The 15135-nt window shown below is 45.8% G+C and overlaps 1 protein-coding gene across 1 annotated transcript in view; it reads right to left on the reverse strand.

Moving 5' to 3' along the window:
• The window catches only part of BEAN1 (brain expressed associated with NEDD4 1), a 41347-nt gene extending 38408 nt beyond the window's left edge, over positions 1 to 2939 (reverse strand). Inside the window, exons 1-2 of the mRNA XM_066327332.1 lie at positions 2813 to 2939; positions 483 to 557 (exon numbers count right to left, since the gene is read on the reverse strand). Of these exons, the coding sequence (XP_066183429.1) occupies positions 483 to 557; positions 2813 to 2843 (106 nt within the window). The 5' untranslated portion in view covers positions 2844 to 2939. The remainder of the gene's footprint in view (positions 1 to 482; positions 558 to 2812) is intronic.
• Between the last annotated feature and the right edge of the window lie 12196 nt (positions 2940 to 15135).

Consider the following 15135-nt stretch of genomic DNA (forward strand, 5'->3'; position numbering starts at 1 on the left):
AGGCAGTCATAAAAAGGAGAGCAGAAGGAAGTCAAATGTCAGGAATTGTTTTATTTCAATGACTGGCAGTAATTTTTAGCCACATTTGTTTCACTAGTGAGTGCCAAAATGATATAAATTTTGACCGATGTCAGTGTGCTTCATTTGTCAGTTTGCTAGTTTGCTGTTGTGGGAGAAAATGTTGAAAGGAGGATTTTTTCCATTTTTAAAATAAAATACTGAAGTACTTGTACCTGACAGTAAATTTTATGGTCCTTTATTTCACACAATTCTGTCATTTCTGTGAGTTTGGTCTGCCTAAAGATGACAAGGTTAAGGACATTTCTGTTAATTCAGTTTTTTCTCAGTCAGGAAGCTATTTGCTTTTTACTGTCTGATTGATGTTTAGTTAAATATAATATTCCTGCAGCTGAACAGGACTGCAAAGCATGCCAATAATGCAGTTAAAAAAAAAGAAAAAGAAATAAAAAGAGATTACTTACGGAGATTGGAGTAATTGCTGCCGATCCCAATATTGATGGAGCTTCCAGAGAGGAGAGGAAGATGGAAGAAAATAACTAAAAAGGAAAAAATGAAGAGAAAGGTCTTTAATAGCAGTTTGGTTTTGTTTGGCACCAGATGTCAGTTGAAAACATTTTGAATTAAGGTTCACCTGCTCTCTCTGGGCAGGATTGCACATCTCAGACCCTGAATGCACACATAGATGCAGCTTGAATGGGGGGGGGAAACGCCAAACAAAGCATTGCTTCATACTTCCAGGAATCTCTCCTGTTCAGGAAATGATATTAATGCCTCTCAGATTCCAAACCCCATGTATAAACAACGTGTTATATAAATATGCTAATTATTGTTAAGTCATTCACCAGTCTCCGAAACAAGCACCTAGCACTGTAAAACCAAATAACTTCCCTGATTTGTGAGCGCAGCTTGAATGCATTGGGCGTGTGTGTGCCAAACTGCGTTGGAATAAATTTAGTCTAAAATTTGATACACATACTCCCCCTATTGCACTTAGGCATTAATATTTATAACTTGCTCTTCAAAGATTTATATTTACAGGCAACAAAATGCACACGAGTAAAACGTGTCCTAAATAACCAAATCTTTAGATTTCTTAAAAGATGAGCTCGTTTGCGGCTGCAGACGGATTTAAAGCCCGACTGCCGAGAGTCGCTCGCTGTGTCACGGACTTTGCCTCGGGGTCTCGGCGTTGCCCTGCCCGGCTCGGCCCGGCTCGGCCCGGCCCGGCTCGGCCCGGCTCGGCCCGGCCCGGCTCGGCCCGGCTCGGCCCGGCTCGGCTCGGCTCGGCTCGGCTCGGCTCGGCTCGGCCCGGCTCGGCTCGGCTCGGCTCGGCTCGGCTCGGCTCGGCTCGGCCTGGCTCGGCTCGGCTCGGCTCGGCTCGGCTCGGCTCGGCTCGGCCCGGCCCGGCCCGGCTCGGCTCGGCTCGGCTCGGCCCGGCCCGGCTCGGCTCGGCTCGGCTCGGCTCGGCTCGGCTCGGCTCGGCCCGGCTCGGCCCGGCCCGGCCCGGCCCGGCCCGGCCCGGCTCGGCTCGGCTCGGCCCGGCTCGGCTCGGCTCGGCTCGGCTCGGCTCGGCTCGGCCCGGCCCGGCTCGGCTCGGCTCGGCTCGGCTCGGCTCGGCTCGGCTCGGCCCGGCTCGGCTCGGCTCGGCTCGGCTCGGCTCGGCTCGGCTCGGCTCGGCTCGCTGCGCCCCCGCCGCGGGCACGGCCGGCAAGGGGGGGCTCCCTTTCCGGGAGGGGAATCGGCCCATACAAAGTTCCGGCCACGGTCCTTTGGGCTGTGGGATCCTCTCACCCCGCACCCGCGGCAGGGCGACAACCCACGGGCTCCCGCGGCCCCTCACACCTGCCCCCCCGGGATCTGCCCCTCACAGCCTGCCCCCCCTGGGATCTGCCCCTCACAGCCTGCCCCCCCTGGGATCTGCCCCTCACAGCCTGCCCCACACGGCCGGGATCTGCTCCTCACACCTGCCCCTCCTGGGATGTGCCCCTCACACCTGCCCCACCGGGGATCTGCCCCTCACACCTGCCCCACCGGGGATCTGCCCCTCACACCTGCCCCTCCTGGGATGTGCACCTCACACCTGCCCCACCGGGGATCTGCCCCTCAAAGCCTGCCCCTCCTGGGATGTGCCCCTCACAGCCTGCCCCGCCTGGGATCTGCCCCTCACAGCCTGCCCCCCCTGGGATCTGCCCCTCACACCTGCCCCTCCTGGGATCTGCCCCTCCTGGGATCTGCCCCTCACAGCCTGCCCCACCGGGGATCTGCCCCTCCTGGGATCTGCCCCTCACAGCCTGCCCCACCGGGGATCTGCCCCTCCTGGGATCTGCCCCTCACACCTGCCCCACCGGGGATGTGCCCCTCACAGCCTGCCCCGGCCGGCACGGCTCTTGCCCCGCCCGGCACGGATGGTCCCCCAGAGCCTGCCCCACCCGGTACGGCTCGGCCCCTGCCTTTTACCCCGGCACGGCTCACGCCTTTCCCCAGCTTGATTCCTTCCTTCGAGCCCGACTCTGCTCAGCTCTTGCATTTCCCCGGCTCGGTTCAGCCGGTCTTATCCCGGCTCAGCCCCAGCAGCCTTTCCCCATCCCCGCTCAGCCCCAGCCGCCTCTCCCCAGCCCGGCTCAGCCCCATTCCCTGCCTCTCCCCAGCCCGGCTCAGCCCCATTCCCTGCCTCTCCCCAGCCCGGCTCAGCCCCAGCCGCCTCTCCCCAGCCCGGCTCAGCCCCATTCCCTGCCTCTCCCCAGCCCGGCTCAGCCCCTACCTTCCCGCATGCCGCCCTGCCCTGCCTTACCCCAGCCCGCCGCCGTGCCCGCTGTCTCCATCCGCCCCCGCCGCGGCTCCCCGGGGGCCGGCGGGGCCCCGCCGCCTGCTGCCGTGCGCGGGGCCGGGCCGCAGCCGGCGGCCCCGGGCTGGGGGCAGGCGGGCGGTGACCCCCGCCCCGCGGGCAGGGCCGCACATGCCGGGGGCAGCGCGGGGGGGCCCGGGGCCGCACACGCCGGGGCCGACCCCGCCGCTCATCCCTCCCGCGGCAGCGCCCGGCGGCGGCGAGCGGCGTGACCGGGGCCGCTGCGGGGATTCGCCGCCCGCATGAGGAGCTGTAGGCGGATAGCGGCTCCGGAAAGCCGAGTCCAGCCCAGCGCTTCGGCTGAAAGGGAGGGACCGCCTGGAGTAAACCCGCGGGGATGGACGGGATTATCTGGCCGTGCGGAGGATATAACTCCGTGGGGCTGGATGGGGGCTAGGAGAAGGAGGTAGTCGTGTAGTCCGGGCGAGAGCTAAACCCACTTTACAGTAGTAAGATCTACGTGTTACCAGGGTTCCTGGGGACGTTTCTCACCGTGCTTGGTAAATGCCCTTGCGCTGGATACGGAGGGAACAGGGCTGCAGCAGGCACTGATGAGTATGAGCTTTATAACTGCTTGTTTACCTCTCAGAAAAGCATCGTTAGCTTTTAAGGTAAAGAATGAATGAAATGAGGCCTCTTTTCTGAATGTCCAGTCAGCAATTAGGGGTTTTTTATGATCCAAGTTCCCTTGGCAGTTTCTGTCGGCCGCACTTGTTAGCCCTGCAGGACACTACGGAGTGGTCCCGCTGATCCTGTTTGTAGGGACATGGAGCTGGAGCTCCACGAGTGTGGACAGCCTTCTTTATTTCCCTGTCCCTGGGTAGTTTTGTAGCCTGGAGAGCAAGTTCTCACAATCAGAACTTGCTGTTAGTATTTAGGTTGTTCAGTTTCTCCTTGGTCTAGCAGTGATGGATGCAGGGCTGTAATGAAGTTTGGGCTCGATGTAAAACATGTGAACTCCCTGGTAAAAAGTTTCCTGCTGTCACTGATCACCTTTTTTTCATTTTCTTTTTAAGATCTAGACAAGCATTAAAGGAGTCTTAAGGCAATTAGAATGAAGGTTTATGGGAATTTACAGGTGTATTTCCTTATGGCTCAGAGAAACCTGTACCTATTGCCAAAACTATACAAAACTTGGTACCCTAAAATCCCTTAGAATGCTGCTGCAGAAGTTTCCTCATAATAAATTTCTTCAACCCCTTAGAATGTTTGATTCCTTGAAAGACTCCTCGTTTATAATTTCAATAAATGGAAACTGCATGGGCTCCTTTTAGGGGTCTTTGTTGTTTGGCTATGGCATGAACTTGTGAATCTGTACATGCACCAGAAAATCTGATTTTCTGTGTGTTGGGTTTTGGATATGTGCCCCTTGGCCTCATTTTGCCTGTTAAGAATCATATATGTGTGTAACACTGCACTGAAGGATATGAAAATATTTTCTCCACTTTAAAGTTCAGTAATTCCTAATGTTTAGTACTTCTGCAAATTTTGGTAATGTCATCTTTGTTCACCTCACATTTACTTGCAGTATCAGTATTAAGCTTAGTCCTGATAGACTTGGGTGGGGTCTTAAGTTTGACTGAAATATCCATGTTCAGACAATTAAATAAGCTCACAAATCATGGAAAGTGCCTTAGTAACTGGCTTTGGATGCTGGGGAATTGCTCAGTGTTTGCAGTTCTGAAGAAATCTCTCTTTCAGCTTGGCTTTAGAGCCCTTTCTGTGAGAGTCTTGTCCTTTTGCCGCAGTAGGAGTTGCAACTGCATCTGAGACAGAGAACATTTGTTTCTGGGTCAGATAACACAGTGCCCAACAGGATCCATCAGAGCCTGCAGGAACATTCCCACAGGACTCTCTTGGTCCCAGCGGTACTCGCTGTGCCCAGCTGCAGTGGACTGCAATGGTGTGGGCTTTGCTGACTGCCAAATCTGCATCACATGCATGTGGAGATGGGATGGTTTTTCCCCTTTTTCCTGTGTGTTTTTCAGCTTTTAGACTTTCCTGTGTCACTCCTTCAGCTGTGCAGCTGAGTGGAACCTGGCTGTGGAGTGGACCTGGGGCCAGACTCATATTTGCACACCCAGTGCAGCACTGCTGTGTTGTGTCATGGTGACGCTGTGGGTACTTTACATCCTTAGTTGTTTTTTTCTGGTAACATCTGCTTTTCTGTTTTGGGAAAACAGATTTGTATTAAAGAAAATTCACCACAAATAAATTATTAAACACATAGGGATTTGCTTATGGATAATATTTGGCAGAGCTGGAACAAAAATTAGAACTATTCAGTATTCCTGCTGCTCCTGTCTGTTGACTTTGGGTTAGCTTGTCCTTCTTGGGACATCACAGAGCAGGGGAGATCAAGGCTGTGCAGTGGCTCCAGTCTGAATTCTGCCATTTTCTCATTTTTTCCCAGTCTACAGAAATGAGGAGTGTAACTGGGTGGGAGCCCAAGCACATTTAGGTAAAGTTTGGAATGGTATTCCTTATGGATGGAGCTGCGCAGAATTGCTGTCCACAGTGGCTGTTGCCCAATTTACTGATAAGGAAAAAAAAAAAAAAAAAAAAACCAAAACAGTGAGGAACCCTCGGTGAAGAAAGATAATTATTCTTGGATGATTTTACATTTTCTCTAGTCGAGGGACTTCATTATAAAGCTGCCGTCAGCACAGTGACAGACCTCAGCTCAGCTTCCATCTCCTGGGGTTTGCTTTGGGGTCCTTGGAGCCGAGTGGAAGCTGCAGTCTGGTAGCCAATCTTTGTAAGGCAAAATAAATTTTCTATTTTGAGGTAATTTTTAACTGAGAATTTTTATGTATTCATAGCAGGACGTTTGGGGGATACTGTTCACCACATCTTTCTTTTACTTTGTGGAAAAGGTGGTAATGAAATAAATGTCAGTTGGATTATACAATTAGTCGTAGATAAAATGCCTCAGGATGAGCAAAATCGATTATGGGAACAGGGGAAGTATTTTCTGCACGGAAAATCTGGGAGCAGTGAGATTTCATCACTGCTGTAGAGTCTGCAGAGCTTTCTGCCCTTGCATCATCTCAGGCCGGCTCATCCTGCCCTGTGCTGGGCATTCCCAGTGTCTGGCACTGCTGGAAAAGCTGATTACACCAGGCCCTGGGCACAGGGAATTCCTTACTGGAGTCTCCACGGTGTGGTGGAGCCAGCTGAGTAGAACTGTGCCTGCTGCTGTGAGCAAAAGAGGTCAGGAAAAGAGGCTCTGGAGTCTGTGGAAGCATCTTGTGCTTTCACAGCTCCCTGAAATGTAGATTCTGAAATGTAATAAAAAGAGTCCTTTGAAGAAAAAGTTTTCAAATTTTCTGAAAAAACCCAACAAACAGATGTTTGCCAGGTTTTAGATATTTCCTGAGCTTGAGCTTATTGTAGAATTATTAACAAAGGAATTTCCTCCATGCTGAAAGCTATTTTAATGAAAAGGGTGGAATTTTAAATATATACATTTACCATAGAACATTTTTCAGCTGGCATTTATAGAACAGGTAAATTTATTTTGAATAATATTTTCTAGAGTTTTAAATCAAGTGTTCTTTGTTCTTTAGGCATAAACTCTGTCAAGAGGAAAAATAATTTTAAATTATTAATACAGATGAAGCATATTAGTAACAAATATTTCATAGCAGCCTGAAGACCCAAAGGCAGAAGTCTTGTTGTTTTACCTGCCATGTAAAGGAATGAGACCAGGAGTGAAGAGGCTCTCTTTCTATAACTGCCATGGCAGGAAAGGATTCTGTAGGGATTTTATGTCATGCCCAAATTCTCAGAGGCCATTTTTCTGATTTTTAGCTTACCGACTGTCTTATTCCCTGGCACAAAAGGTGCTCTAGGGCCAGATTTAGTTTCTTGTTTATTCAGCTGCTTGCAGACCTTTGAGGAAGGTGGTGAGTTATTCTGTCATTGCCTGCTGTACTTTTTTTTTTTTATTTAATATCTGTATATATGCTAAGAAATAATTTGGTCCAAGATTGTTATTGAAAATCCAATATTTCCCCTGACTGCATTCAATCTTCCTGATGCCAATTTTTAAGGATGTAGAATGGAAAATTTCATCTCAGTGTTCTTTTCCCTCTCATTCTCTGACTCCTTAATTAAATTTAGAGCTATTTAGTTCGTACTGACCTTTTGAAGACCCTAGAGCCTCTGATGGTGAATGTAGAGTCTCAGTGTTTACTTCCATGGGTGCTTGAATGAATTTGTTATAAAGGCTAATAGCACTTTGGAATTAAGGATGGCCAATGGGTTACTAAGAAATAGTAACATATGTGTCCCTGGAGATACAGAACTATAAATATACAGAAATATAGAAAGAAATACTGAATTATGTCATACACAGCGTTTAAAATTAGGTAACACCACTACCACCAGCAATAACACTAAATTTGTATTTCAGAATAATTTAAAACATTTTATATGTTGTAGGTCCAACTTTTGATGTGGGTGTTGCACTTGGTGCTGGAAATCCCATTTGGATGATCAGATCCACCTGTATCCCATGAAACATGGATATATACCTGTTCCTAAGGTGAGGGCTATCCATCCCCCTCTGGGAGACCAGACTTAAAATCTGGTTTTTTGGTGCAGAGTCCATGTTTTGTATTGGCAGAGCTCGGTGTGTGCATCAGATGTCACAGGAAGGAGGAAAGAAAAGGGAAATGAAAGGAAGCTCCACACTACAGAGTAGTTTATTGACTATTTAAAAGATTGTTGGTGAATATAATGCTCGTAGAGGTTCGACATTTTATGATTTAGTTCTTATTTTTTGCACTGAAGTAAAGTATTCGTCATTTACTCTCAGGAAGGTTTTAAAAAGAAGCTTTGATAGAGGGCAGAGAAGGCAGCCCTGCAGTGCTGTTAGTGCAGGCAAGAATGAGAATCCAGCCAGGCCTTTGTTCACCTAAACCAAAACTACAAATGAGGAAAAGTCAGCATGGCAGCAGCCCAAAATGTAATTGTGACCCAACATTGATTTTATCTCTCTGACACCATTGTGTGCTAACAAGAAATGCTTCTTTCACCTTGAAGTACAAACCCCATGATTGATTGTTTGTGTTTTACCAATGAATGCACAGGTCAGTATCTCCCCATTTTATTACTAGTTTATTTATGAAGTGTTTGTGAATCTGCAGAGCCTCTGAAAGGGATAAAAAATTTATGAATAAGCAGAGGTGCAAAGTTCCTCACTGGAACTGTGAACTTTTTCATGGTAGCAAGGAAGAGAAGCAGACTGGAGATCAAAATGCTTGAGGAGGAGCCTTAGGGCTCATGAAACACTTGTGTTTCAATCCCAGCTCGGTTTAAATGGCATTGGGCTGGCAAAACACAGAGTAGAACAAGGCCCTGGGAAGGCCCCTGGCTTAGAGGAATTGCCATGAGATGCAGAAACTAGTGACAGAAAAGGGAATGATTCAAATACACCCAGATTTTATATGAAACATGGGGAGAAAAAAATAAGAAAAAAAATTGGTGTCCTCTGGGTTTCCTGACAGATTGGCACCACTTCTGAAATGAGATATATATTTTTATAAACTATTAATGGTTAAAGTAAGGGTATAACCTGTTCTCTTGTTTAACAGTTTTGCCCTGTGGGAATAAATCTGCAGTAGGATAAGCAATCTGGCAATTAGTTTAAAACCTGAAGAGCAGAGGAGGACTGTGATAAATGATGAGGGGTGGGACACCAGGGCAGTCAGGGGCATGCTGCAATTCCTTTGCAGAGAGACAGGCTTGGGGACAAAGGGAATGGAGCAAAGCAAAGGAGGAGGAGCAGACTGAGGGTTTGCAACACTAAAAGGTTGTGCTGGGGTTTGGGGTAAGACTTGGACCAGCCTGGGCAGGTGTTTAATGCAGTGGGAAGAGTAAACAGGGTGGCACAAACCGTAAAGAGATCCCAAAACCAGCTCAGAGGTGCTGGGGTGCTGCAGCCCTCAGACTGCAACAATTTCTGGTCAGCCTTGTGTATGCTTGGGACAGAACATGATGTTCCCAAAATTGCTGGTAAAATTATAAGAGAGCAGTTGTGAATTGAGCACTCTAAGGCAGAAGTGAGGCAGAGCCAGCACAACTGTCTGCAGAGGGAAATTATGATGGAGTGGCTGGGAAAAGAAAAAGGAATTGAAGGGGAAGGAAGCCACAGGCTGCCTGAGTTGATTTGTAGTTAGGACTGCCACTTCTTTGTTCCTTAGTACTTAAAAGAACAATTGACTTTTATCAGAAGCCCAATAAAAACAATCGAATGGTACAAACACAAGCACTGGAGCTGTGTCTCTGCCACTCCTGCTGTCATTACTTTAGAGCACAAGGTGGACAGAGGAGCATGCCCTTCTTACTAACTCACATTGGCCCAAGCTTAACTGAAAATGTGCTGAATGTCAAACAGGGGATGAGGAAAGTAAAGGGCAATTAGTTTTTTAATTTTTTTAAAAAATTTGATGAGTTATTAGCTTGGAAAGTAACTGAATTTGGTTTTGTTGCTTTTAAAATTTCATTTTAATTCCAGTGTATACTTTGTGCTTTATAATTTGGAATAGGGGAATATTTTAGAGGCTCCTTTATTCTGGCTGTTAAAAGTTCTTATCATTAACCTATCTGTTGTTAAAGTATAGCATGAACATAATGTGCAGATTCTCATCCATGAACTCTGATGCTACTTTGCTTCAGATCTCTAACAAAGAAACCACTCCCAAGGTCTACAAAGTGTTCCAAAATGAGCACCTGTTAAACACTAAAGTATTCAGTTTACCCTAAGAAGTTTCAGAATTGAGCCTTGGTGTTATGACTTGTTAAAATATTACTTTGTTTCTGAAATTTTTAGCGAAATTATATATATGTATTTCTGCCCCAGCAGTTAGTTTTTCAGGTTATTGTTGCTACACAACAGTGTGAGCAAGTGTCTGAGGGGAAAAAAGCTGTTGTCCCAATGACTGCATTTCTCCTTTTGGACCATCCAGCCTCAGAAACAAGGATGTTATCCAGTGCAGATATGCCCAGAAGTCCTCATGAATATGACATTTTCTCATGTTTTTGTACTGTAGCATGAATTTGGTTCCAGTGCCTTACCTGGATCTCTTCCCAGCAGGCGAAGAATGGAATATGAGCATGGAGAGGGAACAAAACTAAATAAAATGTAGTGTGAGCAGCTGATTTCCATGCTCATCTAAAACCATCTCACAGTAATCCCTGATTCTGCCACTAAAACACTCAGAGCTCATTTTACTAATTCTGAAAGTCACCTTTACTCAACCCATCACTGCAGAGGAAAGGGACCCAACCTGTGCTGCCTTTTGCTTCCCGATACTGTGTGAGCTTGAGAGCCTTAAAAAATAACAAAGAAAAAATCCAACACAGTAGTTCAGGTGCTGGAATATAATAAGTTTTGCTTATTCTGGGGCACTTGGATTGCTGATACCACCAGTAACAGTTTGGATCTGAAGAAGTTATTTAAACAGTGCTAGACTTTGGTATTTCATATGAAATGAATTAATTGCAGGTCCATCTTCAGAGCAATATCTGTGGTCAAAAGGTTGATAACACATTTCTTTTAGTACTGAGTAAGGGTCAAAATCAAAATTGTCTATCTGTTAAATCTTAGAACTGAAAACATTTATTCATATATTTATATATAAATATAAAAATGGGTCTACACGATCTCTATTGCCAGGTTTTGAAATATAGTATAAATATCTATCAAGAAATGGTAGCATGTTTTACCACCAGAAATATTTGGTTTAAATGCCCAAGTTTTAAGAAGGAAAGAGAACATGTGATTTTTTAAATTCCAGATGCATTTGCTGTCTTGGCAAAGAAAATTTTAAATGAAATTTAATTACATTAAATTTTTCTCTTATAAATACAACAAATAATAATAACATCAATGCAGAGGGTGCAATGTCAGTTTTCCCAGCCAGTTTCCAGTGATCACACCTTAAAATGGATATGTCTCCCCTCTGCTCTGAAAGGTGAGATTGAGTTGGGGGATATTCCCATGAGAGCTCTCCAGGAACAGCTGATATCAATGCTGATGATTGATATCTAAATGCTCTAAATGCTACCTGTGGTTCTTTTTGCAGCATGAAAGCCATTCCAGCTGATACACGTGTGCACCTGGCTTGGCAAACACTGGTAAAAAACAAGTGTTGGGCCTTGATATTCAAGTCAAAATGAAAACAAACCTATCTGTGAATATGTAGAGAGACTGTCCTTGAGGAAGAAGAGGTGCATGAAGAGAGTTGGTGCATGCTTTAAAATCTGAAAAGGCCTTGTTTAGGTTGTACAGGATGAGCTAAGGCTGCTTGCAGTGCTGCAGCAGAGTGCCCGTGGCTCCTGCTCGTGCATCTCCTGGAAGATAAACACAAGGACTGGGAGCCAGCACTGCCCGGAGCACAGCAGGGAAACCTCCAACTGTGCTGCTGCTGCTGGGGCACCGAGGTCCTCATTCTGCTGCCTGGTGCTGGTTCTTTGGGGCTGAGTGAAGCCCCAGGGATGCAGGGAGAGTGCAGCTGACACTTCTCTGTGTGGGTGGCTGTTTCTCAGGGTATGAAATGCATGAAAGGATCACATACTCAGTCCAAAGCCCGGGGGAAATGCATTATTTACCATTCTGCCTCCTGATGGTGTTTAGTCTGGAGCTAAGTGCAGCCTTGGCTGCAATGATCAATGTGCAGAACCTGTGGGGCTGCCAGGAATGGATTTGGGAGCCATGCTGAGGACGCTGTTATTACACTGCTTTTTATTGCTTTCAAAATCACTTTGTGTCTGACAATGTGAACTGACAGCAAAATGAAAACATGTCCCACCCACTTAGAGCTTTCCGTACATGTTCTTCCTTTCTTTTCCCTTTAGTTGCCCTACATGAGGGGCTGGGTGGAGATCTTACCCTTGCTGGAGACCAAAATCCGCCTGCGTTTAAATGGTGCAGACACAGCCCTGTAGGGGTTGGGAGTAAAGAAGGGGAATTTATTGCTAGAAAGGGATTAGTGCTGCTTTGGAGTGATCTATTTACAGAGTCCACCCACCCTCAGGGGGCTCTGTACATGAATTTGGATTTGGGAATTGCATGGTGGTTCCCCAGGGGGGCTGAAATGGGCCTCAGAGAGAAGGCGACCAGGCATTGTTATGTGGGATTGCACATGGTTTTAGCAGCTTACACAAGGCACAGGAAAAGTACACCTTTCTGTTTGACATTTAATTTTTCAAGTTTTATTACATAAAGGCAGCTAAGCCCCATTAATTCACTGAGAAATCCTCACTGAAGTGGTCAGTTTATGAAAATTATCTTCCTGCCACTGAGTAGAATTAATTGCTAATGAAAAAAATAAAAGGTATACCAAGACAGAAGACAACATAATATATGAATAATGTATTTTTGTTGTATTTTGGTAAGTTCAGAAAAATTCAAGTGATATGACCTTACTTACTACTTAGGTATACATACATATATATATATGTATATATATATATATAGCCCCACAATCATTACTTAGAATGTTTTATTAAAAGAAACAATTAGTTGAGCAGACAATCTACCTGTTTCTTTTTTTTTTTTTTTTTTTTTTTTGACAGAGCACTAGGCTGTTAAGTGAAAAACTGGATTACTTGCGAAAAAAATTAGAATCCTAGAGCAGCTGTAGCTAGAGATGAGATTAAACAAAATGCCTTAATGCTGAGACATGACATTAGAGGCTGAGGATAAATGCAGACAGTTGATGAGAAGGTTTGTATACAAATTGGCTTAGACCATGCCTTGCCCTTGAAGATGAGTCCATTGGAACATTAAAACTGATGGACACTGAAAAGATCTGCTCTCTGCAGGTCAGATCTGTGCTGGGAGGCTCTGATCAGGTGCTGCTGTCACTGACTTTGGGGATACGATGTGACCAAAGAGGGCTGTGTTTCCCTGTGGCTCTACTGCCATTTTTCAGCTGTAGGGAGTGTCTCTTTCTGAAGAATGCAGAAAAGCAAACCAGATTTAATTAATTCAGATAGGAACCTCGTGATGTCCCTTGGGATAGGTGGAGTGTAACAAGAAGAGGGGTTTGGACTCTTGTTTGGAAAAGTTGGGGGTGTGAGGGAGGAGAAAGGTGCTGGGGGCCTGTGTGGAAGGAGCAGTTCCTGGTTGGGGAAGGTGGGATAAAGGGATAACAAACTTGAAGCTGAGCAAGCCCAAATTGTCTTCTCAGAAGAGAGAACTCTCATTCGTTTTTGGCTTTCAAGTGGCAGATGTCACGGCTGGGAAATGTGCTTCTCTTGATGCCCCCCCTCATTCTGTCTTACTCCTTCCTTTGGTGGCTTCTGTGGAAGTATCTGGTGAGAGTTTGGTTTTCTCAGACTCCTTGGTGTTGGTAGGGAAAGTGTTGCAGCTTTTTGTTACTTAGCAAGAGATGAGTTTCCTGGGTGCAGTGAAATCACATACACAACATTCAGTAGGAAACCTTCAGTTTCTTCCAATAAATGAAATATGTTAAAAAATAGGTTTATTAATATTGAATGAAGCTCCTCCAAGCTGAATCCGAAAATCACAACTAACTGAAAATGTCAGAAAAAAGGCAACTGTGCTCTCTAGGGATAAGAGCAAGTGATAGGTGGATCAGCAGAAAAAAAAAATATTTTAAAATGAGTTTATAGGAAGGAATAAGATCAGCTGCTGTAATGTTCTCTATGTCACAAACCTGCTGCTGCAGTTTAGGCTGTTCCCATTCCAGCAGAGCATTCTTGGAAGGACTGGAATAGCTTGCCCAGCAGAGCTGCATACAGCAGGATCTCTGTAATTCAGCTTCCACCTGCATTTCTGGGCCTAACCCATCTTCAGGGCCCTATAACTAAGCTTTCAAATCTTCATTTGGTACTTGCAATGTGATTTAACATTTGACCAAACATCATTATGTGAAACTGGGGTGGAGGCCTGTTCAGATCAGAGCTGTGGAGAGTTATATATTTTTACATTTATATTTATTCCAGACGCCCATGGCCATGTGGACTCTTTACAGACTGTCCTGTGTGGGAAAATGGATTCCTGAACACCAGTATAGCCAACTCATATTATTGAGTTCACCAAGAGACTTACTCCAGCAGGATGAAGTAGTTGTGCAGTACTCAGAGGAGGGCAGGAAAATTACAGATGTGTTGCTCATATGTTTAGCATCCCATAAAAATAGCACTTAAGCTTTATTTCTCAGCAGTGTTTTCTGCATACAATAAATAAATACTCTTTGTGGCTATGCCATGGACTATAAATGCCTAAGACAGTAATTTTAACTTCCAGATATGTGTGTGACTGTTTTGTTTAATACTCCCTGATGTGAACTCCTCACCCTCACCCTTGGTCACAGTGACCTGTGAGCTGCAGGTTCCCCTCCTCTGTTGTGTTACAGGTTCTCTGTTAATTGCAGTGGAATAATGCTGTATATGCCATGCAGGGCTGTAAATATGGGCAGGGAAGGGTGTCTTGCAAGTTTTTGTAGATCTTTTGCACAATTCTCTTGTGCCTGGAAATTACTTTAAAATGATAAGTAGTACTAAAACTTGCATCTGTAAAATGAGTAAACATCAGAAAATATTCCTTACTCAGGTTGCTTTGGTGTGCATTAACTAACCCTTGTAGTGTATCTGTGTGGCTCCTGTGGCACAGGAAAGGGAAGGACCTTTCAGAAGGGAATCCCACTTTGAACACTTGATGTGAAAAAGCAAAACTTGGCCTACGTGACATACCTGAGATGGAAAGAAAGTCTGTGTCACAGTGAGGGTATGAGCCTGAAATTCTGCCCTTGCAAACAGGCTTTATTAGTGCAGGGTGTTTATGGGTCCTCATTTCCTCCCGAAATAGCAAGGGCCGCCAGCTTTACATAGTCAGTTTGGTCACCATTGAATGCTTTGCTGTATCGCCCTCTCCTGAAAGGCTGTGTGGTGCTTCCACTTCCCTCAGGAGTGACGGATGTGACAGCAGAGGGGTCACACACAGCCATGCCCACAGGTGGCCTTGTCTGCTCACCTGCATCAGTGGGCATAAAAATCCTGAAGTGGTGATGAAACCCAAGAAGCCCAATTCTGATTTGGGTTAATGCTTAATCACCTATTTATCGGAAGGAATTAATTGTGGAGATTGTATTACCAGGGTTGAAGAGAATCACTGATTTTTCCAGCTCACTCAAAGCTCTTCTAGAGCTTTGAAGGAGAGGGGGCTGGCTGTTCTTTTATGGTGCTCAGGAAGGGTTTAATGCTTTGCTCTTCTTCCAACTGATTTCTCTGCT

The sequence above is a fragment of the Sylvia atricapilla genome, chromosome 12, assembly GCF_009819655.1.
Source record: "Sylvia atricapilla isolate bSylAtr1 chromosome 12, bSylAtr1.pri, whole genome shotgun sequence".
NCBI classification, from domain to species: Eukaryota; Metazoa; Chordata; class Aves; order Passeriformes; family Sylviidae; genus Sylvia; species Sylvia atricapilla.